The 25,000-nt window shown below is 37.8% G+C and overlaps 1 protein-coding gene across 2 annotated transcripts in view; it reads left to right on the top strand.

Annotated features, from left to right (window-relative positions):
* Positions 1-25,000, top strand: part of LOC136851289 (uncharacterized) — a 750,243-nt gene that overhangs the window by 703,658 nt on the left and 21,585 nt on the right. For both annotated transcript variants that reach the window (XM_067125276.1, XM_067125277.1), the window contains exon 6: positions 210-425. In XM_067125276.1, coding sequence (XP_066981377.1) covers positions 210-425 — 216 coding nt within the window. The remainder of the gene's footprint in view (positions 1-209; positions 426-25,000) is intronic.

Here is a 25,000-nt window from a genome sequence, read left to right as displayed (position 1 = left end):
GGGTTCTATACATTATAGATTCTCTGTTGACACAACAATTTCTGAAATGAAACGAAATTATTGCAGAAGAATTATTAAACCCACTTCAGAAAAATCTGTGTATCCTGCCGTAGACTAAGTGGAAATTATCCTCAGACTTTTTATATAAATAATTATTTTTGTTTTACTAATGATTAAAAATGCAAAATTCATTTCTTTCTAATCTTCAGGTGAACGCTGGGGTTTGCGTGGCTGCACAGAAAGTGTTGCTCGACATGAGGGACGGGGTCAAACACGAGGTCATGACCCAACACAAGCGTGACCTGAGAGGTGCCGTGTCTCTGCTCCCACTCGAAGGCATCTCCTGGTTCCTCGCCGTCGTGGCTTTGGAGGACCACCAAAGCCTTGCCCTTGACTGTGCGGCAGCTCTCGTCAGCGCCTGTCTGGTAAGGACTAACTGTAAATCAGCGATGACTTTGCTTTATCACTAATGCAGGATGCTATTCCGTAATTAGCGTTATTACTTAAGTGTTTATATTTGTGTCCTGTATCATGAAATGACGTTCTGTCATTATTTTTATATGAAAATGTAATGGCGCCCATCAGTCTTATCGGTATTCTGAGTGCTCAGATTGCATCAGAATTGTTTGGGATCATAATTTAGATTAATCAATTTGCCAAAAAAAATCAGTTCCATTGTTCAGTTATTTTGTTCGTCATTCCAATTATTGAGGCTCCATGTTCGACTTCTTGGTCCCCATTTGAGAACTGCTGTCGTATACGGGGTGTCCCTTCCTTCATAGGAATGAGTCTAAGAATGTCTGAGAGTGATTAGTGACCCCGATTTTATCTGTTCTCTATACTTCTCAAGAATTCGTTTGCTTTCCAAGTACCTTGATGAAAGCCCCTATACAGAATGTAAGGATCTGTAGAATGTTTCATGAAAAGTTTTTATTAAAATTTTTATGTCCATGCATTTTTCATGAAAGTGACTATAGTCGTTACATTGCCAGTTCACATGTACCAACAAATCAAACAGTTAATCAACTGGCCTCTTTTTCTTGGGTATTATTTCTGTCACTTTCCCGTCAAGTCCAAGAATGAAGTTCGCCCTTCTCTCAAGGGCCTCGTAACACCAACTGGGACACCTCGGGTGTCCTCTTGTGGAATCTCCTCACCTGTTTTTCTTGACTCATCTAACCTTTCTTCCTAAAAGATATAGTCCTCCTTTTTATTCATGGTTAAGCCACACTATTCTTTCTTCCCTTTTCTTTTTCTCAAGTTCTTCAGACCTGGCCTAGAAGAGGGCATTAAGGTGAAGGTAAAGGAAAGGTTTGAGAGTCTGGCAAAAAAATGACTACGAAACATAGGAACAATTTTTTTCCATGCGAAATTTTCTGTTTCCAATGTTATGCTTAAGGTTATACCGTTAGATTTCGGAGTGAATGGTAGCGCACATTTGGGCTTTTTGCAGAAATGAGTGGTACTGTCATAAATTCAGTATCACATTTCTCATATGAACAAGATTTTTATATCTCATTACATCTCATTTATAGTCCTTTTTTCGCTGTACAGATTCCCGTTCATGAGAGTTATTCTCACATTTTAAATATGGCATTGCAATAGCTTTCAAGATTCATAAGAAAACGCACGATTCCATGATAAATTATTAGACAGGAGAAAAAACATCAATCATCAAGGCGTATTCAGGTCTCGTGTTCACAGGGACACTTTATCACATGAATGGTTTTCAGAAATATTTCGAGGTCTTCGTCCACCGTTGGTGGTAAAAAAAAAAAATCTGGCCTGCTCTCCTTCCTTCATCTTTTACCTATTCGGCCATCCTTCCCCATCGTCTCCTTCATCCATTTTCCCACAAAGCCAAGCCACAACGAGATCCCTGCTGCCTCCCACCTTCCGCCCCATAACTTTCCAACCCCCTTCCCCATCCATCCATCATCATCCAGCCTACGCAACCTCTACAGACAGCGTGGCCTTCCATGCTTATCTCCCGACACCCAAGTGTTGTTTTTGCCAGAAAGATGGAACACAAAAGATATTTGTTCCCCAATCAGGACTCGAGATGAGCACTGAAGAATCAATGAATGTTTACGAGTCGGGAAGTGACCAATAGCGAGGAGTGTAATTGGGCTGAGGTTGGTATCCACCGGAGGCTGAGAATCCGGGAGAAATAAGAAATGTAGGATGCTGCTGTTATGGTGATGCTGATGGAGATCATGATGATGATGGCAATGAAGATGAAGATGCCGGTGGGAGTCGTGATGGTGATGGTAATGGAAAGGATGATTATGATAATGGAGACGAAGAAACCGCTGGAGGTAATGGTGATGATGATAACAGAGATAAAGATGGTGATGGTAATGGAAATGGAGATGCTGATGATGATGGTAAAGGAGATGGTGATGGAAATAGAGATGGAAAAGGAGATGACGAAGAAAGAAAGGTGATGAAAATGACCAAGAGTATATGCTGGTGAAACAGAAAAGGAAATATAAATAACATATGGAAGAGTAGACAGAGTGTCAAGAGCCATAACAGAGGAGAGGAGATGAAATGGAGAAATACGAAACAGCATGAAGAGACAATCGAGACAAGAAGCGACAGGATTAGCAGTAGAGAAAAATGGCCAACATTTAAAAAAAAAAAAAAAAAAACATGGGCGCTCAAGAGGTGAGAACTCGAGGAAGAGAATGAGGAGCGTCTGATAAATATAAAAGTAAAAAGCAGAGGATCAAAGATGACCAGGGGGATTAGAAAATAAGTGGACTATTAAAGAAAAACTTGACAGTGTAAGGGAAAATAAGCAGCTGGGAGTAACTAAAGAAAATAAAGGTAAGAGGTGAGTCAACAAGGGGAGCAGAAGATGAAACGAAGGATTTACAATAAAAGGTATAATGTGAGGTCGAGCAGGAAATTTGAGAATAATGAAATGGTAATGAAACGATTACCGAAAAGAAGCAACGGATATAATTTGTAGAAGAATATCGGAAACTTCGAATGAACAGAGCTGAAGGATTCAGCGGCCAAAATATTAGCACAGGCAGAGATATTTATGTAATTTTTATATTACTGCATGCTTTATTAATAATGATAGATACTTGACCTCTCTCTCTCTCTCTTAGCTTAGGAAGTTTGCGTCTGTTCGTGTTTTTTTTAAGTTGTATGATGTTCCAGCTGACTTAATTTTTAAATCTGTTAAATTCACCTATTTCCATATTTAATAAGATTCGCATTTAATCATATAAGAGCGTTCACAGAGCGCGTCGTCAGCTCTGAAGAATTTTACAATATTCGTTTATTTTATGTTATAAATTACATGGTATTTATTGGTGCCCTCTGATAGATTTTTGTACTATGTTAATCAATACATAATTTTGTAAGTTTTCATATTCAGAATAACTGGAACATTTACTGTTGATCGCGGGTAAGAACATCATCCGGATATTCCCGGGTCTGTAACAATAATTGTTCCAGCGCCAGTGTTCTGTAAACAGTCATTTGTATCCACTCGTTCTGATGTTCTTTCATTCAGCGTGCCGTACCTGGCAAGTTTCATGCAGATTTTCCTCGTCTTGGTTTCTGTACTATAAAAAAAAAAGTATCCTGATACTGTTCTCAAATTAGAGTTAGGGCTCACAATATCTTTAACATGACCCTTAATATCTGTGAAGATTCTTTCTACATCCGCTCCAAGGATAACGTTCCTTGAACCTCGGTTCCCTTTAGTTTTGCTCATTGCAACTCTGTTTCCTTTTGTGAACTTCTTGTCATAAGTCTCCTTTAACTCCTCATCAAACGCTTAGCCCTTATGTAAATCATTCCAGAGTGCACTTAGGGCCCTTGAAACTTTGCGAACACGGACAGACATTTGGGTGTACGAAAACTTATCACAGACATCTCACTTCTTTTTCTTTTTCCTTTTACATCTCAGACTTCCTTCTCGGAGGTTTTCTGTTCTCCCTCAAGAATAATCATTTCCTTTTATTTTAGAATATGAAATTATCTTCAACGTTATTATTATTATTATTATTATTATTATTATTATTATTATTATTATTATTATTATTATTATTATTATTATTATTACATTTCATTCGGAAATAAAGCCCTTAAGTGACTAGGTGTATTTGGTGGTGGCCTGATTTCTTGTCTGTAGCGGTTCACAAACCTCCAAGAGGAGGTTTATTTTCATTAGTATTCAAAATGAGGCGGCAGTCCCTTAGGAGAGCAAAAATTCACTGAATATAAAATTTTTACTGTAAAAAAGAAGGAAAATATAAACAAGAGAATAAACAAGCAGATAGAGATTAATCGACAAACAAACATTTGCATACTGTGGCTTCAAAATATTTATATATATTTCGATTTTCCATGGGAGATTTGCCATTTTGTCATTTTTTTCAGTCTGATGATAGAATGATGAATATTCATGTTTTTGTTTTTATTTTTGTAATCATCAATCTCCATGATTTGAGCTGTTGGATTCTCGTTTATAGCCCCGCATGCAGCTCATATTTAGGAATTTATGTATACGCACAGTGCCGGGTAGCTTGCGTGCAGAAGAAATTCAAATACATGATACTTCATCGCTCGCAGACACAAACAATATACAGTATATGTGTATGTGTGTGTGTGCGTGTCTGTGCGCGTGTGTGGTTTTTTTGTTTGTTTGTTTGTTTGTGTTTGTATATTCGTGTTTCCGTACCTGGCTCTTCATTGGGATATGAAAACAAAAAAAAAATTTTGAATCATATAAAATAGTGCGTATCAGCGTTCATCGGCTACCTGGTGCATTGTTGTATCATACACTAATGATGTAGATGAACGTAGTATAGAGCACAGTAAATGATTCGGTGAAATGCCCCTTTACGCGTAACCCTTTTGGCATTAATTATGCCTCTGAATACGGGACGTCCTAGTTATTATTCTACTCTTGATAACGTACGAAGGCAAACGTGATAATTGGCCTCCGTGTGCGTCCCCTCCCCCTGTATTCATTAAGCTCACTGAGTGGCCCCTATTCCGGAGCGTCACAGGTGTAATGAATCATACTCGACAGGTTGATGTTGATCTGTGGCTTTTGTAAATAACACTCGGGTTTCCACTTTGCTGCAGTTGGACGCTTATTTACGCCGTATCGTTTTCTCTCTCGTTCTCTTTGCATTGCACACAAACACACACATACACACACACGGGCAATAACAAATGAGCGTAAAGGAAGACGCCTTTGATAAATCAGATAAACATAAACAAGCATAATTTTTTAACAGGAAAAGTGAATTTCATGTCATAACAAGCATTTGCAAAATTCGATGCTGATTTTATGTTTATGTAATAAAGAAAATCGTCCTTCCATTATATTATTCTTTTAAAGAGTCCTTTGTGATACTTGGGGTAGCATATCGTCCTAAAGTTGAGTTTCCATTCATTTTTAGTTATTTAACAATATCTTGGTTTTACAGACTGCTAGGTATTGTCCATTTTATTTCAGTATTTTTTCGCATGTTGTGGTGGTGGCTGAGATTCCATAATTTAGGTAATTAACGTAAACTTTTCTGTAAACGCTCGAGTGATTTTGCTCGATTATTTTACATTATATCAGATTACCTTCCACTAGCTATCCGATCATCGTTGAAAACTGAATAGACTAAAAGGAAAATAAAACATTCTTTGACAAAGTATTGCGCAATAAACGCTGTAGGCATAAAAGAATTTGATCTGATTTATATATTAGATAAAGCACGCCCGATACGATTTGAAACTATGATTAAGAATTTGCAGTTTTGTTTTAAAGTGAATTATATTTGCAGTCTCTCTTGATCTTCAACAGTTGTGGAGGTATGAACTATTTCAACACGATTTGAAATAAAAAGCTTAATATATGAAGTATTCATTATATAGACAACAGCGAAAAGACAAGATTCCAGCTTTTTGAAGCAATGATAGAAACGGGCCTCTCTTTTACAAAACAAAACCAAAAAGTGGAGGACTTTGTTCCCAAATGAAATTCGAGCATAGGGCTCTCACTTATTATTGCTGTACATAATCCATGTAACAAGCGCTAATTCTCGCTAGTCCTGCTGCTTTTACATTCCAGCAATGATGTTACTTTTCAGGATAGTTTTTCATTTTATTTTATCGCGCGGTTCCCTAGGCGATAGATCGGGGTCACGTTCCCAAAAGGTTTCGATTGGTTTGAAATCATCCAGAAAAATATAATTGCTTCCTTTTTATTTCTATTGCTTCGGGCTGAAAATTGCTCTGAAAATATTTCACCTAGAAATAGTGGTCGATCATGTCTTCTGATGTTTTATCCATAAAATGGGGTGAGAGGCATATTAACTTTCTCGGGTTTCTAAGGCGGTATTATTGGTCGGTGAATGCAGAGTGCGTAGATCGTAAAATAGTTTATTCGTCACAGTATTCAGTTTAAGTTTATTAAAAGGCCACTGTTATAACCTGACTTACCTATTTCCAACTATTTTCGAAATCAGAAAGGAAAAGATTGTGAAAATGCACTTTTCCAGTGGAGACTCTATGTATATATATATATATATATATATATATATATATATATATATATATATATTATATTCATAAACTGGGTCCTTGGTGTGGATGGAAATTGGAACAATTTATTATTAAGACTGCCTTCGTACCAAAGGGGGTCCACGATTATGAGCAAAAAGGAGAACTACTGGAACTCGCCTTAGAATCTTCCTTGATTTACGTAAATAATGAAGGTCGCCGATTTGGAATTAGAATTCTTTTACAACCAAAAGGGGTTTATTTATAGAGAAAGGGGCAAATATGTGAGACCAAAAATGTAATGATTTACGGACACATAAATCACATGTGAGAGGTCAATAATGCAGTAATTTACAGACACGCAATGTAAGTATGAGGGGCCACAGATACAACAATCCCCATTTAAGCAAGTGACTGTTATGCTAAAATGCATCAATTCACAGACAGTAATACATTGGCAGGGGTAAATTCCAGTATAATAGTCATTAGTTAATCAAGATGATTTCTGTGTGGGCAACGGATTCTTGCGATGAGGCTGCGACCAGAAATGGTTGCGACATTTGGATGGCAGTCATTAATGGGTCCTGGCATAGATTAACGGACTGGGTATGATGGGTCTTGGAAGAGAATTCTGGAGTTAGTACAAGCACGGGGGCAAATGAAACCTACCTTGCTACTAAACTAAGCACAATGAATCTATGCACTAGGGAGGAATTGATCACTTGAGTTACTTAAATTAATTTGCCTTTAATTTACACTATGGAGAAATATTTGAATTCTTATCACTGAATCACATTAGACTGATTTCAAAGCAAGTCATGGGGTGATTCATGGGCTGCTCGAAGTAGGGTGACTTAACAAAGGGACTGCTTTTTAGGAGGAAGAAAATTGAGGTTTGGAGGTATGGAAAAACCAAGGAATTTCACAGGGAGGAAAAGGGCTGGCTTACTGACTAATTGCGGTCAACGTACCTGGGCCTGCAGATGTTTGCGCTGAACATGTGAGACTTGGTCAGCTACCAGAGTTAGTTTTCACCAGCGTAAAAGGAGGAAAGACCGCACGTGTGTCTCGAGTGGTAGGTATGCCCAGAGTGTTTTCTGGGAACCCAGTGCGTTTCTTCCACGGTTGTTTGCTTCGAAGTCTAGGCCTACGTCGATCTGCAAAGAGTCATACAGCCAGCAAAGGAGTGAAGAAAAGTGGGTCGTAAGATTAAGTACTTAGAGGTCAAGTTCCTATCTATCTCCCAGCCTGGATGCGCCTCCCATTCCCCTAGCAGATGGCTGCTCCTATATCGTGCGATGGGGGTGACGGGATTTGGCTTTTGTTTAGCAGGCCCAGGCATTTCCTGAAGGCTAGAATGGAATGCGTCCTGGGTTCAGTATAAGTGGAAAACGTCTTGGTTCCGCCATATTGGCTTGACTATAAGTTAACTGAGATGAATGAATTTTCATTAGAAATCAGCTAGATGGCAATTAACTAGGGAGGGAGGGATGGAAATCTTTGACAATATATATATAAATAAATAAATATATATATATATATATATATATATATACTGTATATAATATATATATATATATATATATATATATATATAATGTGTGTGTGTGTGTGTGTGTGTGTGTGTGTGTAGAGAGAAGAGAGAGAGAGAGAGAAGAGAGAAATAGAATGGTATTCTAATATGACAGCGCCAAGAATGCCATCCTTTTACCGTCATTCATGATAATAGGATCCATAATGTGGTGGGCAGTGGAAATTCTCGACCTGGCCCAGTCTGTTCCCTGCAGTGCTAATCATGTATAGATGACTTACTGGTTAACGAATATTAATAGTCTGTAGTCTTGCACAACTAACTTTGGCCATCGAAGAGTGGAGAAACATATTACGCAGATTATGTATAAATGTTCCTTGTCTTTTCCATCTGATCTTTCCTGTATGGTCTCCCTACTCCCGTATTGGTTAGGCTTATTCTACCGTCCAGTTCCCGACCCATCCATTACACATCGCGTTTCTGTATACATTCATTCACACGTCATAAGCGTTATGGAAGGTTTGACCAAAGTCTAATAAAAGATAAGTTTGTTCACTTGCTGCGAAAAAGTAGCACGAGCCGCGCAATGACGTCATCTTGCCCGCAAAATGCTAGGTCCGTTACATGGAACCGAGTCAGTCAGCAACGAGCCAGTGTTGTGTGCAGAACTCTGGCTGTGGCAGTCAAACATGCCTAGCAATTGTGCTGTTAGTGACTGCACATCCAATGACGAAAACAAAGATGGAACTGTTTTCACATTTCCCACGAGACGAGGCTTTGAGGGTGGGCCACATTTGCATCCCTTTTTGCAACAACGAGAATGATTACAAAAGACATTTGAAATATGCCATAATTTTATATCAGTCTACCTGCCTTCAATCCCTGTCCTACTCGACTGGTTTCATTCTGTCTTCAACAACTTTAAACCTGAATGAATTCGTCACTATGAACATTATAATAGTTTGCTGCTAATTTTATGAAAAAAGATGTCAAAGTCTCACTGTTACTCTTATTTAACATAATGCCCACTATTTCAATGCCCATTACATTATATATACTGTGTTATTTCATCCCTTTTGTTCATAAGTTGTTACGCAGCCATATCTCTAATTATTCCACTACAGAAGGTAAGCTGGAAAATCTACAAAAAAAGACATTAGCATAGAAGGTTACATTTCAAAGGTTAATTATCTAATTAAATGCCAAATTACATTATAATGTGTAAGATGCTTTGTTCATTTCTCTCTCTCATTTCTACTCATTTACTGCGGTAACTTCTTATAAATTAATAAGTAATTACTTAGGTCTAACAACAACATAATAATAATAATAATAATATAATAATAATAATACACAGTCATTTATAATATTACACAGTAATTACTGATAGAGTACAGAGTAAACTGGCCACTCCTCACCAATATTATAAACTTTAATGAAGCTATAACAAGAATAGACAGAAACATTACGTATATATTTTAATCATACCATTTATATTATTTTTTCTTTAAATAAGAATGACATATTGAAATTAATAAAGTTTAATAGTGTGACTGAGAAGTGGACAAAATAACAGATAAAAATAAAAGTCCCCCATTAATCACTCCGTTTTCTATAATTTAGGATAGGCTAGGCGACGTCACCACCTGCGCACTCACAGACTTATCTTTTATTAGACTTTGGCTTCGACAAGGAAACCATCACCCTCTTTTAGTGATCGATTCTGGAATATTAAAACAGATTAAATAAAGATCTGTATTTACTTCGCGTTCATTGTCAGTTGTCTGGTTCTCGTACCACAAATTTTGGAACCACTCAAAGACGTCTGCTTATTACAGTGACCCCTTGTTGTCTCCGTAATCGCTACTTGCGCCGAAATTGCCGTTTTTTTTTTTCTGTTGGAAACAAATGATCATAACAGCAACGGTGCCTCTGGATGATGATTTACAATAATTATGTTTCAGTATCTACAAAGTGATAGAAAAATTAAGTGTAATAGGAAGATCGTAGCTCTTTCTCTTAATAACTTGATGCAACAAGCGCCTTTATCTCCTGTCTAGATCAACGCTGTAGATTATATATACATTTTGCAAATAACCCTAGCCTGAAATCGCATTGCGATCAGTACATCTTTTATGAGTCAGTGTGCACAGACAACAGACAGGAAATCAGTTTACTCTGGTCAGGTCAAGGTTTCATGTTAAGCGACAGTCAAATGACATGCTCTGCTTCATGTCAGAATCAATAACTGATAGATATGAATAAATAGCCAAATGGATGAATAATTAATCAATAAAGTATTTGCGTGTTTATTGTAAATCAAGGTTGCTTAAGATATCAGACAGAAGCTATATCTTCAGTACTTCTCAAAATCTTCAAAAGTATTGAGAACAATTCATTTTCTTTCCTTTTTTTTAGCTCGCATGCAGATGAAAAATTATTGTTATCAGTAATAACGATCTTTCTATTTAGATCTTTTACTGATTCGAAATACTGAATTTCGAAGTATCTCCAGCCAAAACGAGGTAAAATCGTAAAATTCACTTCGCCGGGAATATTTATGAACTTCAATTCCTGCTCAGTCTGAAATCAAACTCGGCAGAGTCCAAAACTCGCAAAGAGGGTTTCAAAGTTATGCCACAACTTTACGCATGGAAAAAATATAATCTTCAAATTCTCTCTCTCTCTCTCTCTCTCTCTCTCTCTCTCTCTCTCTCTGGTAAGCATTTCCTTACAGCGCCTCACAAGAAGAGGCCATGGTATATGATAGTGAGGGGCACTGTGCCAAAGATACAGTGACCTTCAACGTATACTGATCCAACACATCTCATACCTGTAAAACCAACGTTTTCTTGTGATTCTCTCTCTCTCTTCTCTCTCTCTCTCTCTCTCTCTCTCTCTCTCTCTCTCCTCTCTCTCAACCCCGACTCTCGGTCTCGTTTTCTATTAACCTTCCTTTTCCATTTTCCTGTATGCTTAAGAACACCTTGGAATTACACATATATTTCTCAGTTATTCTTTGTTTATTTATTTTTTCAGGGGGGTGGGAGCGTGTGGAAGGGGGTAAGGGGAGAAGTTCGAGCCACTAAATCAGTTTCTCTGAGACAGGACCCTCATTTATAATGCTTTGTCATTTACAGCGTCTCCATAGAGCTTGCACAGTTCTGTTATCTTTCATGGTACATTCATTAGCCATGCAACCTTTAGAAGGTAATTCCCTCTTGCTGTTATAATTAATCACTTGCCGCTTTGTAATATATATTGAGCGACAGTTTAATATGTCCATTTGGATTACCCAGGTGAAAATTAATTCTACCCTCTTGACAGCTGTGTCCGTGGTCAAGTAAGATGATTTACATCTTAATTCTCTATAGTGTTTTTATTTAACCTCCGTCAGTTCATCGCTCTGCTAACTTCAGTTCAAAGTATAATTTGGTAATTACAAATGATCGTATAAATAGTATTAGTAAAGCAGAAATGTTTTAAAATACCTAGGAAAAAACGCATCTCTTTCTCTTTCATAATTTTTGTGTCTTTAGCGGCAGAAATGATCCATTTAGACCAGTGCTGGTCTTTTGATCGGCAAACCTAAGCAATGAAGAGTCTAGTTAGCATATTTATCCACCAATGGCTGGCTGGTAGTGCAAGCCGTGACCAAACCACCTCTGCGACTCTGACAACTGCAACGCCAGAAAATTCTCAATCCAGCTGGAGCCTCTCTCTCTCTCTCTCTCTCTCTCTCTCTCTCTCTCTCTCTCTCTCTCTCTCTCTCTCTCTCTTACGACACAGGCACTTGGTACGACAGTAAAACGACGTCGTTACAAGCCGTTAAAAGGACACCATTACAAACCATTAAATTAATGTTTTACGATGCTTGCGAACGATCTCTTTGGTCGAGAAATGCCTTCATTTTGCCAAGACTGGCTAGTAACTGGCAGGGAAAGTCTAAGGAGAATGTTGGAGAGAATAAGACTGATTTATTCCAAAAGAAAGGCTAAGGACAACGCGCTCCATTTTCCAATACTTTTTATTTTTAAGTATTTCATCAACAAAAACGAAACGCGTACAGTTTCGTCATCCCGTGTATGATAATGTGAAGAAAATCTTTGAAGGTGCAGACGCCCTCAGTAAAAATGGTTGTTTATTTGTCCATGTCGTTGGAGAGTGCTTTTCATCGTTCTTTAACGTGACCATTAAAGGGCATGAACGTCCTTTTAGTATATTCTTGATCATTCTGGGGCTGTCTTGACTCGCTCCCTTAGGTGAGGAAACGTCATTCAGCCTTGGATGTAGCAGTGATATTTTTGCTAAAGAAGCCTTCGTACGCTAATTTGCGTAATCCCTTGCGTTTAGATAAACCCGGTGCTGGTTTGTGAGCAAGCATATATTATTCAGTTTTTATTTTCCTAATGCCATTGAGGGGAGACAAGTGAAATAGATATTCTCAGGTCATTTGCCAGTCTCTTCCAGTTCATAAGTCCTTATCCGTTGCCTAGGTGAAAAGGATTTCAAGATTGACTAGAGTCAGGTGTGCGTTGGGGACTCTTTCAGTTTCAGGTTTATGAAAAAGTCTGTTACTTTACTGTTTGCCGAGGCTGAAAATGGCTCAAATGTTCTCCCGGTAATAACGGGTGATGTTTTAAGATCAAGATGAATATCCAAGATGTTTCAATTTAATTGATTAGAACATGACTCCCCTCATGCTATAATACCTAATTTGTTTAATGAGAATTCTGTTCTGACAAGTTTCCTTCTTCCGATTCGCACTGCCTACAAAAAGCACAGAAATGCAGCAGTATTTTCCGCATCTTGCTGCAAACCCCTCAGCCTTCATCTTCATGATCATCTAACAACGTTAGTTTATTTCGGCCTCTTTGGTCCATCGACAACGTTATCAACAATAAGCAAATATTTCGAAGTTCTTCCGAAAAGAAAATATGTCCACGGGCCCGGCCTGGCCCTCCTGAAGACCCCCATCCCTCCACCCGCACCCCGTGGGCGAGCCGCACCTCCCCCTACAGCATTTTAGAGATAGACTTACCAATATCAGGAGATGTGTTGCCTCCGAGACACGCTGCAACTGACCTGAATATCGAAAATGCCGACGGAATGGCTGAGGTGAATTTCATCCCTCGGAAATTCACTTGTGCTGCCTGAAGGGAGATGTTAGGTAGGTGGAGGGAGAGTTTTGCATCTCTCTCTCTCTCTCTCTCTCTCTCTCTCTCTCTCTCTCCTTGTGTTTGTGATGCATGAATCTGATGCCTCTATTTTCTATTCACGTGTTGTTACGTGGTCAGAAAGTTTGTCGTTGATGAAAGCGTTTTTTCTTAAATCAAAATGGTTTGGAAGGTTAATATAGCCCGTTTTCGTTTTATTTATGGTGGGCTTTAATTGCTGAAATGTAAAGCAGACGGTTTTTTTTTTTCCAAAACTGCATATTCTCACGAAGTCATTCATTACAGCATTCCTCACGGAAAAATGGCCAATTTTATTTTTCACTTGCTACCTTCATGTCAGCAATGGCTTGTTGAATCTACATTAAATATTTCTCAAAGGATAAATGTTTCCTTAAACTCGGCTACATCAATATGTCCAGCGTTCAGTAATAACAGTCAGTAAATCTGAATGACGCCTAAGTGTCTCGCAGAGGAATGGAGTGTTTAATCAGTAAAAATAAATTGGTTGGAAATGGAACTAAGAATTATAAAAGAAGAAAAGAAATGATTAAAGCTTCTGGTAGATGATAGCGATACTCAACGGAGTTTGTATGAAAACTTGAAATACTGTCCAATTTGCAATTCGAGACATGACGAGGAGGTGGTGGAATGCTTTGTTAGGTTGTGTGCAAAGAGAGTTGGGATTGTGAGTGGATTCGTAAAAGGTACGGAAGTGAAGTGCCCTTTATTGCCGACTGCCACCAGATGCCCAAGTTAGATGGATGAACCCATTATCAACCTTAATGACCCCAAGAATAAGTATGTATTTCCTGCGGGCCTCTTTCTTAGAATGATAATGCTCCTTTAATTACACGGACAATTAAACTCTTCAATGGATTTTTCATTTTTACACGATATATATCTTTTTCCTGTTTCTGGAACACTAGAAAACATATTTGTATGCTATACATGATTGATAGTTAATAATAAAATAAGAAACAGTTACTCGTAAGTGTAAAAAAAGATTACACAGGAAAGGAAAATAGTTTTTAAGTGTGTATTTGGGCGAAAGTTAGTATTTTTCTCTCTCTCTCTCTCTCTCTCTCTCTCTCTCTCTCTCTCACACACACACACACACACACACACACACACACACACACACACACACACACACACACACACACACACACACTGCCCCCCAGGAACAATTGAAAACCGTTTAACTTTGAATTCCTTCTTTAACTTAACTTTGAAAACTGCATGTCGTAAGCAGCTTTTGCGGTAGCTCTGAAGAGCAGTACGACTGTGTACCATAATTGCTATCTTCCATTCCAGTGGACCCTTATGCCAATTTCCATGGGGAAATTCCTTGCCAGTTTGTTTGTGTGAGCTTAGAACATCAGGGCTATTATATTTTGCTTTTGCTGATCATTATTATTGATACTATCATTTTCTTGTTTTAAATGTTTTACGATCATTAATATTAAGTACGTTAAACAACAACTCGCGAAGTACATCCCTAGCTTTTTTTTTTTAATCTTTCAATAACCCTGACGTGGCCATTATTATTCACAGTACGTAGGCCACCTCACCTCCCAGCGCCCCCTCTCGCTCCGCTTGGCGCCCGTGTCATCATACATCCGTTTATATGCATACCGCATCCTTTATGAAATAGGTGGGCATGCCATTCTTGGGGAAGAGAGTTTGGGCGTCAGTTCCCCAGCGGAGAATATTACATCAGAGAGAAAGATGAGAGATGCAATGAAAAGGGGGCGAGGGTCAGTCCGTCAAGACAATGGCTGATCCGTATGTCACCTGGCCTTTCTTTTTCAAAGTAGTTTCAAGATAAGGAATTTTTGGGTTGGCTGTCTGCCAGAAAAATTCAAATAGGTTTCTTAGTTATTTTTCTTGACACATGTAGTTTATAGTTTCTATTACCTATTTGTGTATACGGATCAAAAAGATCAATATTATATATATATATATATATATATATATATATATAATATATATATATATATATATATATATATATATATATAGTGTGTGTGTATGTATGTATGTATGTATGTATGTATATATATATGAATAGAGTTGAACAGATGGGAACAACCGCGAGTAACCTAGGAAACGTGGCGGCAGCATCTCTCATTCTCTGAATTATGAATGAGCTGGGTACAAGGGGAGATCTTAATGAAGCAAGGGAAAATTATTATGGTTGAGTATGTTTTCCTGCTGGTAATGTAGCTCTGGAAACAAGACAAAACGAATTTCGACTTTCCAGTTAGTGCCACGAACAAATTTGCTGTTGTAAACTGCTGGGAAAGACTTCTTCTGGAGCTACTCCCACTAGAGAAAAAGTATAGTTAAAGCTAAATATATGTATATATATATATATATATATATATGTGTGTGTGTGTGTGTGTATGTATATATATATATATATATGTGTGTGTGTGTGTGTGTATGTATATGTATATATATATATATATATATACACACATATATATCTAAAACGGATACTTGATAATGAGGACTGTTTGTCCTAGAAAGCTTGTAACTTTTTTTTCTGAATAAATATCTCCACAGATACCGTCCAGTTTGGAGTTTTGTTGAAGTTCTGTTATGCTGTAATATATATATATATATATATATATATATTCTGACTCGCATCAGTATCGAACCCAGGTCTTTTGTACTGAAAGGCAAGGACACTACCAACTGGACCACAAGTCATAAAAGACGTTGGAACTAAGTACCCATCATGCCTGGCTTTCACCTAAGCAGGCTTATTGCCTAGCATACCAGTAAGTTTCACAAAACTTCCCGACTCCGCAGTGACCCAATTGATAGCATTTCATTTGAATGATCCCCGTAGGGGGGCATTGCCGTCAGTGCACCTCATGTGGTACATTGTAGGCATTGTATAAAGGTCTTTGCAGCGTCCCTTCGGCCCCTAGCTGCAACCTCTTTCATTCCTTCAACTGTACCTCCGTTCATATTCTCTTGTTTTTGGCTTACTTTCCACCCTCTCCTAACCGTTGTTTCACAGTGCAACTGCAAGGTTTTCCTCCTGTTACACCTTTCAGACCTTCTTACTGTCAATTCCTGTTTCGGCGCTGAATGACCTCATAGGTCCCAGCGCTTGGCCCCTGGCCTAAATTCTACATTCTATCTATCTTCATTCGAATTATCCCTTCTGAGTGAATATGATATTCACTCATATGGTATAATTCGGATGAAATGCTATCAGTTGGGTCATTGCTGAGTTGGAAGCTCGGTAAAACTCGCTGGTATGCTAGGCAGTAAGCCTGTTCAGGTAAATGCCTTAGGGTACAGTGGAGATTATATATATATATATATATACTACATATATATATATATATATATATATATATATATATATATATATAGTGATCTTTATATATTTTGTTTTTCTACCATAGCAATCCGAACCGCTTGACGGACCCAGAAAAAATTTTGCACATGGCATTTATGTCACCCCAAGAGGGTTTACAACTCAAAATAAACCCCTACCCAGTGGCAGAGATAGAAACACAGACAAAACAAATGCAAATGAAATTTTCGTTTTTATTCCACCTTTTCTTCAGTAACGTTCTGGGAGTCATGAGTAGCTTGGGTAGAAAGCTCCAAGTTTTCTGGTGACGTCATTAAACTCCTCCCACTGCAAACCCTCAGACTATGGTAGCCCGACAAATGCGGATTTCTTCATTAATTCATTAGTTTCTTCCTCGTTTTTACCTTCGGAATTCGCTATAGTGACTGCTTCGTGACGTTAGGTGACGTATTTCTTTATAAAGCCGGTTTAAATGAGGTGCGGAATAATCGAAATATCACACTTGGAACTCCAACTTGATAGTCGGAATCAATTATCGTGAGAATTGGCAAAACACTTCAGTGCATTTAGAAGATGAGTTTCTTTTCACGTTGCTTGTTACTGATTACCTGGAAGATAATGACTAAAAATTCTAGATTAAAACTTTACAGGAATGTAGATCGTTACATTTGGAAACCATTTCCAAAAGACACTTGCAGAATCTACGTTTGTGGAGGCTAAATGTATACAATGCAAATAGGGATTAAATTAAGAAATTGGAACTACTGCACTTCGACGAACGTCGAAGCGCTCACAGCTTACACAACACGACAATTGTTACCTTATCCTGATGTAATCATGCACAGTAAGGAGTAGTATTCCCGTCATTTAGGAAAGTAAAATTATTGTGCATGGTTTTATATTATAATGACATATATTCATTTCTATCTTTTATCAAAGCGTAGTTATTCAAAACAATAAATAACCGGTTGCCTAACATAAGATTTTGTTTGATTCATGATTACATTATTACCAAGGGTACGAATTCACTGAGTTTATAGATGCATACTGACATCCATAGCGATAATTTTTTTCTAATGATCCATGAAACTTTAGACTTCATTCTACCTTAAGGAATTTGATGTCATTGTAAAGATAATGAGTTGTGATTTGCTATGTTGTGTTAAAAACGACTCTAAAGCCGATATGAAGAATACATATCACAAATTGAAGTTAGCCGTAAAGGGAAGTGTTTTGCCACTTTTTTCTTAATATGAAACTGTTGCAGCAAGTCACTTAATAATAGGAAAGAAGTAAAAAAGCGAGACAGAGTAAAGACTAAATATTTCTTTTTAAAAAAAGACGTTTATTTTCGTACAGTATTAATGAATGAATTTAAGGGGTTGGTTCGGCTTTTTATGAATTGGACAGTGAAGTTTAATTTCATTACAGTGACACATATCATAAAAAGACATCATTGGGCTAGGCCTATACCAGATTGTCTGTATCACATGGAAATATCGTTGAAGGGTCTAACATTGAAATGAATAACGTCTATACATGAAATATTCACATTCTGATCGGAGCGTTTGAGATCATTTCCAGATGAAATACAGCGGCAAACTGTCACAAAATTGATGCTGAGAGAGAGACAGTTTATAGGTTGTTATTCAGAGTTTTCCGGGCAGCGCCGGGTTGGTCAGCTAGTGTATGTATGTATGTATGTATGTATGTATGTATGTATATATATATATATATATATATATATATATATATATATATATATATATATATATACAAGTAGGTTTCTAGGTATATATACAGTATATATGTGTATATATTATTCATAGAGAGAATATCCATGAAAGAAATGCCCAAGGCAGGTCTAATATCCTGAACACGTCCCCATGAAAGGAATTCATACAAACTGACGGCGTACTCTGGTCTTAATGAATTGGACCTGGAGGGCAGGGCATGAATGAGGCGCGAAGCCTAAAGACCTCGCCGAGGGTGAATGGGTCATTTCAGGAATCAGGATTTTAACTCGGGATTTCAATGCGAGCAAAGGAGGGATTAGTTACATCTGCAGACGGAGAGAAGGAAGGCAGAGATTCCTACTGAAAGATGGACGAGGAGAGAGAGAGAGAGAGAGAGAGAAAAAAAAAGTATACCTTAGTTTAACCAGACCATTGAGCTGATTAACAGCTCTCCTAGAAGGGCTGGCCTGGAAGGATTAGACTTATTTTACGTGGCCGAGAACCAGTTGGTTACCTGGCAACGGGACCTACAGCTTATTGTGGAATCGAACCACATTATACTGAGAAATGAATTTCTATCACCAGAAATAAATTCCCTCTAATTCTTCGCTGGCTGCCGGAGACTCGAACTCAGGCCTAGCAGAGTGTTAGCCGAGAACTCTACCGACTCGTCCAACAAGGAACTCGGAGAGAGGGAGAGAGAGAGAGAGAGAGAGAGAGAGAGAGGAATAGTAAAGACAATCACAAGAAGATTAAACTAACTTATGACACAAGCAAATGAGGAGAAAGAAATGATTTGAGGATAAACGTTATATACATATATATATATATATATATATATATATATATATATATATATATATTTATATATATATATATATATATATATATATATATATATATATTATGTATATATATATATGATGAAAAACATAATAGAATACGCACAAAAATACTGTTGACAAACGTGTTAGAGAGATAAAAATGCCAGCGCACAGGCACTCAGAAGTCATCCTTGGGTACAGAAGCACCTAATCAAGCCACGGAAATATAACGTCCAATATCCACACTACACAATGTAGATCATTCACATCAGTAATAGACTGAAGTAACAGTATTGTATCACGAACTATAATTTCGTTTCTTATACGTATCCTAATGGGGTCGGTTCCTTTCCTTCCCACCCCACCCCCCACCCCACCCCACCAACGTAGCCATATATAAACCACGAACAAATAACCCGACAGGTCTGAAGAGGCCTCGTTTGTCTTGTCTGTCTTCCTTTAATTCTATTTCTACTCAACCGCATCGCGATCAGGGTTGTAAATTGTCAGTAATAGCTTTGTTGTGGTCTGTTGTTGTTGTTGTAGTTTATTTTCTTTCCATGTTTTTATTTCGTTCATCTTTGGTTACGATCATAATTTTCCTTCTGGATTAAGCTATGAATCTTCATGATGGTTTTGTGATATTTTACCTTGTTTTATAGGAATTGTACAAATGTCTAGTTCCTCATATTCTTTCTTGTTTGTCAGTTAATTTTTAATGCCCAGTGTTCTGCGTAATTATCGGAACAGAAATATCAAACACTCAGCATGAATCCAGTTTATTATTTACATTTTTGTAGCTAATGACACCTTCCTTGAAAAGCAGGTGTAATGTCTTGAGTGAAAATTAATCATATTCTAAAACTTAAGGTGCATACACACTGCGCTGATGTTTCGTGTTAACACGCCATATGACGTGTTAAGACGTGTTAGCAAAAAATCTGGAACAGGCGTTCTCATAATGAAGTTCACACTGGTCTGATATGTCGCGTTAGTCCCTGCACTGCGTTGACAGTCTTTTGCTAACCTTATCCCTTGCATCCAGTCAGTTAAACGGGAACGATTTCGGTCCCTTCAGTTAACTCTTTAATTGCAAGCCCTCGTACGTGAGTTTTACAGAAGTTTTGGAATATTGTGCCTTAGGTTGTATGATGTGGCAGACGTCTACGGAGATTTTGGTGGTGAAACCAGCATCATTAGGTTTGTGGGATTCACAGTTCCCACTGAATATACAGACTTGAAGACTGCTTGGTCAACTGTTGGTTTTCATATCTGTTTCTCGTAATTAATCATAGCTTGAGGTTAGGGTAGATGAAGATTCTGAGTGCTGCCTTTTTATAGGGGTCGCAAGGAGTAGCTGCTGCATCAGGTGGTGTTAGACGCCTTTGCTTCTTCTTTGAAGGTCGTGCCTCTTGTGATTTAATGGTGTGTAGAAATCGTTTCTCGCCGTTGTGTGTGTTCAGCGTTAGTTTGGAGATTGGAATTTTCTTTTTTTTTTCTCTCTCTCTCTCTGCTGGCTTTCCTGCTTGGCTGTCTCGATGTCCAGTGTAAGTTGGTGTGTTGTTATTTTTAATATTTCCAATAAATGCTATATGACCCCAGAACAAATCATTACATTTTGCATCATTGCTTCCCATATCGCAACATGACCAGGAATTGTAATGATATTTGAATCCATAAAATGGAAATCGATCCTAGAAAGCCCTTCCTCTTCAGACAACAAAGCGACCGTCTTGCTTCCCTAGTAAGAGGCTGGTCTAAGCCCCTGGTATGCCATTCTGTAATTACGCTCACAATTCATAATTCCACCGAAGGGAACTATAATTCGTCAGTCTTTAATTAGGCCGACTCCGGCTACCATGTAGGTCTTCGGCTAATGAGGAAGGGTTGTGCTCCTGGAGGAATCTCATCTGTGGGAGGACTCTCTCTCTCTCTCTCTCTCTCTCTCTCTCTCTCTCTCTTCTACTCCTGTTCGTAGTGTTTCCTTGCATGGTTTATGCTCTTGTTCTCTTTATTCTCTTTTAATCTTTTTCTTAGCCTCCTGGTTAGTAATTTTAAGGTAAAATCCGTTAAATTAGCTCTCATGAGTCCACCTTCTCTCTTTCCTCCCTCTTCTTTTTCCCCATTATTATTATTATTATTATTATTATTATTATTATTATTATTATTATTATTATTATTATTATTATTATGGGAACAAACCTACAGGGGCCACTGACTTGAAATTTAGGCTTCCAAAGAATATTGTGTTCATTTGAAAAAGTTGCGAAAGATAATAGAAATACAGAAAGAAGAGATCAATTAGTAAAGAATAAAAGATGGATTAATAGATAAATAAGTAAAAATACAAATAAATTTTTAAAATGCAAGGTGAATTGTTGTAGGGTTGTGGTGCATTGGATCTTCGTTTGAACTTTTGAGGTGCTAATTGCACAACATCCTCAGGGAGACTGTTCCACAGTCCAACAGTGTCGGGAATAAAAGACCTCTGGAGCTGAGAAGTTCGACAGCGTGGCACATTTACTGCATATTGGTGCTGCTGTTCAGCAAATCTGGTCGCTCTCGGCTGGATAAGAGGATCAGGGATCAGTTGTGATGGCGAAATTTCTCTGATGGTTATTAGTTTACCCTTTCCATTTTTGGTTGCCCTTTCCTTGTTGAAATATTGATCAGGTCACAATAAAGTAAGATAAGGATATCTCTTATCTTATGGAAGTGAACAGCTGGATTGAAAAAGAACGGACCGAAGGCGTGACGAATTCAATACGTCATTATTTATCATGCCTTAGAATAACTCCGCTTCAGGAGGCAGGTAGAATACTTTCTTCGGGAGGCGAAGCCCTCTCTCTTTTCTCTTTTTCCTTCTGAACCTTGTTTTCTCATGGTCTAGCAACATCATCTGTTGGAAAACATTTTGATCGAATTAACATCAACACTCTATAAAATCAATCATAGTAATGCTGGGACACCTTCAGTTTCACCTGGATCTCCTCACCTGTTGTTCCAAGAGGTGATTCTGTCATCACATAGCATCGGGTGAAACTAAGGTTGAAGAAGTGGACTTTCGTGACATTACGGAAGTAAAAGAAAGTAAAAATATAAGCTGCAACCGGGTGGACTGCCGTCCCTTGCAGGACAGTTGTCAAAACAAAGGAAGAAATGTAGTCAATGATATCAGGAGACTGCATAAAGATGTGAATGATGAAATATATGGCAGAAAGAAATAGTGACGAAATGAGAAAAGTTAAGCAGAAAAATCTGTAAATTTTAAAAACAAAACCTAAGAGGAGTGGAAGATTGGAATATTTGTTTACAAAAATACTGTTTTGACAACTTGATAAAATCTTTGCGCTGAAAGTGTTTAATGAGAAAGCACGAACCAAACCACCAGATTGCAAGTGCACGTACACACGCGCACACATATCCGAGAGAGAGAGAGAGAGAGAGAGAGAGAGAGAGAGAGAGAGAGAGAGAGAGAGAGAGAGAGAGAGAGAGAGAGAGAAATTTAAAACTGGATGGGTATGCGATTGAAGACATTTAAACATCACCAGTTTACGTTTGAATACTGCAGGTTTTGCCGTGGATTTATTTGACGAGTTTCGTGTGTGTGTGTGTGTGTGTGTGTGAGAGAGAGAGAGAGAGAGAGGGGGGGGGGTGGAGTATGTGTGTGTGTGTTTCATCTCTTATGAACATAATTTTAAAACGCAATTTTTCTTATATTATTTTGTGTGTGTGTGTGTGTGTGTGTGTGTGTGTGAAACAACAACAGTCTGTTAGTAATGAACTTCACCACCAAGCGTCCAGTCATCAAACCCCGGTCAGACTTTTCACCACTGGCACCAATAATGAGTTTCGGAACGATGCGTAACGCCCCCAGGGTTCGAACTTTCCGTCTCGTCTCTCTCTCTTATATAAATATGTTCACAATAATATATTCCTGCGTTCAGGGAACGGGATTCCTCAGAAAAAAAAAAATACAATTTTTGTTTTCCTTTGTGTTGTTAACGAGAATATAGTGTTGTTTTCGGTTTGGATAGATGCACTGACATATTCATGATAGTCTCCTGGCATCGATTTGCTTCTCATTTTCCAATTCATATCCAGTAACTCCGTATGTTACTCAGTTTTTGGTTCAGTAATGCACATCCTTTCTTTCTTCACCTACGGTTTCGGTTTCCTTCCATCAAATCAGCGTTGCTTCGAAAAACCGACGGTTTCATACGGTCAACAGAATTTCACTAAACAGGTTAAGTCTTTATTTACAAGTTATTTTACATACAGAGTTTCTCATGGGCCATACCTAGCTTTCAAAATCGTATAAATTGACATTGTACTCTTCTACCTAATCTTGCAGGGAGGTGAGTCATATTACCGTTTTTCAAGTAGAATATGACGCGTGTCACGTATTTTGGACGGCGATCTTCTTCTGGGATTCTTTTCGGGAAAAAATGTTAAGTACGTGTTCCTTCTTACCTCAACCTAGAGTACAAACTCTGCAAATAATTGTCATATACATACATAGCATGAAAGAAAGCTTTTAGGAAAGGGTTCCAGCGTAGCATTCAGGCTTCGGTAATACACGGAAGGGTGCTTAGGCAACACTGAAACCAAGACCCTCAACATAATTCCCAGGTACAGAAATTAATTACGACTAATACATTACCCCAAGCAAATGTAACTCGATAACGTCTTTTTGTGAGAGAGAGAGAGAGAGAGAGAGAGAGAGAGAGAGAGAGAGAGAGAGAGAGAGAGAGAGAGAGAATCTTCAATAAAAATGCAGTGGTTTTATAAACATTGCATCAGATATCACACACACACACACATATATATATATATATATATAATATATATATATATATATATATATAATATATATATATATATATATATATATCTCACACATTACCACAGGTGAAAAATAAGAAACGGGGGTGTAGGTCCACGGTTTCTGACTTTATTTCCAAGCCATTGACGAAGGACTGATACAGAGTATGAGACATCACAACATATACTACAAGAATACTACTGACGAACATACACAACCGTTAGAGACTCCCATATCCCTACCAGGCCGGTGTCGAGGTAGGCGTAACTTTAAAAACTCATTTGGCTCAAAAATCACAATAGACTCTCCAGGGGACATTGCTGATAAACAGACCATACCCCACCTCAGATCCACACCTGACGGGTGTCATGTGGAGCGAGGTTGGAAACTCGTTAACATTACTACCCTCGTACTGTGTTTACAAATACAGATAATCCTATTTTCATACATCATCTGCCTACCTTAAAGTTTTAAACAATTTATAAATTTCTTTTTTGATATTAAAGGATCAAGTTTATACATCCTCGACTGATATTCATATTATGGTTGTAACTTTCTTTTATAAAGCTAGATTCAATGATGTTCCTTTCCAGTGCATTATTAGAATATACAATCTTTTGCCCCTTCCAGTTGATAGCATGATTGTTCTCACTAACATGTACAAATATACCACTGTTCCTTTGCATATCTCACACATTTCTTATGCTGTTCAATTTTTTTCCAGTGCTTTCCCAGTTTTGGCCAATATAAGTTGTCACAAGACTTTTTAAATTTTTATACACACCTTTTTAGTATTGTCTGGGAGTTTTTATAAGTACATTTTTCATTGTTGTATTGTTCTTAAATGCGACATTAACACTAAAATTTTTAAGAAGATGGGGATATCTTTCATATTATTATTATAAGGCAAAACAAGCAAATTTTTGTGTTGTGTTCTTTCTGGTTTGATACATTGTCTTTTGCCGCGTCAAATGCACTGTTTAATACACTATCAGGATATTTTCAATTTCTTGCCTGCATTCCTAATCATATCTATTTCATC

This window comes from Macrobrachium rosenbergii, chromosome 23 (genome assembly GCF_040412425.1).
Source record: "Macrobrachium rosenbergii isolate ZJJX-2024 chromosome 23, ASM4041242v1, whole genome shotgun sequence".
Taxonomy (NCBI): domain Eukaryota; kingdom Metazoa; phylum Arthropoda; class Malacostraca; order Decapoda; family Palaemonidae; genus Macrobrachium; species Macrobrachium rosenbergii.
The sequence above is the reverse complement of the archived record's forward strand: the minus strand, read 5'-3'. Positions and strand labels throughout refer to the sequence as shown.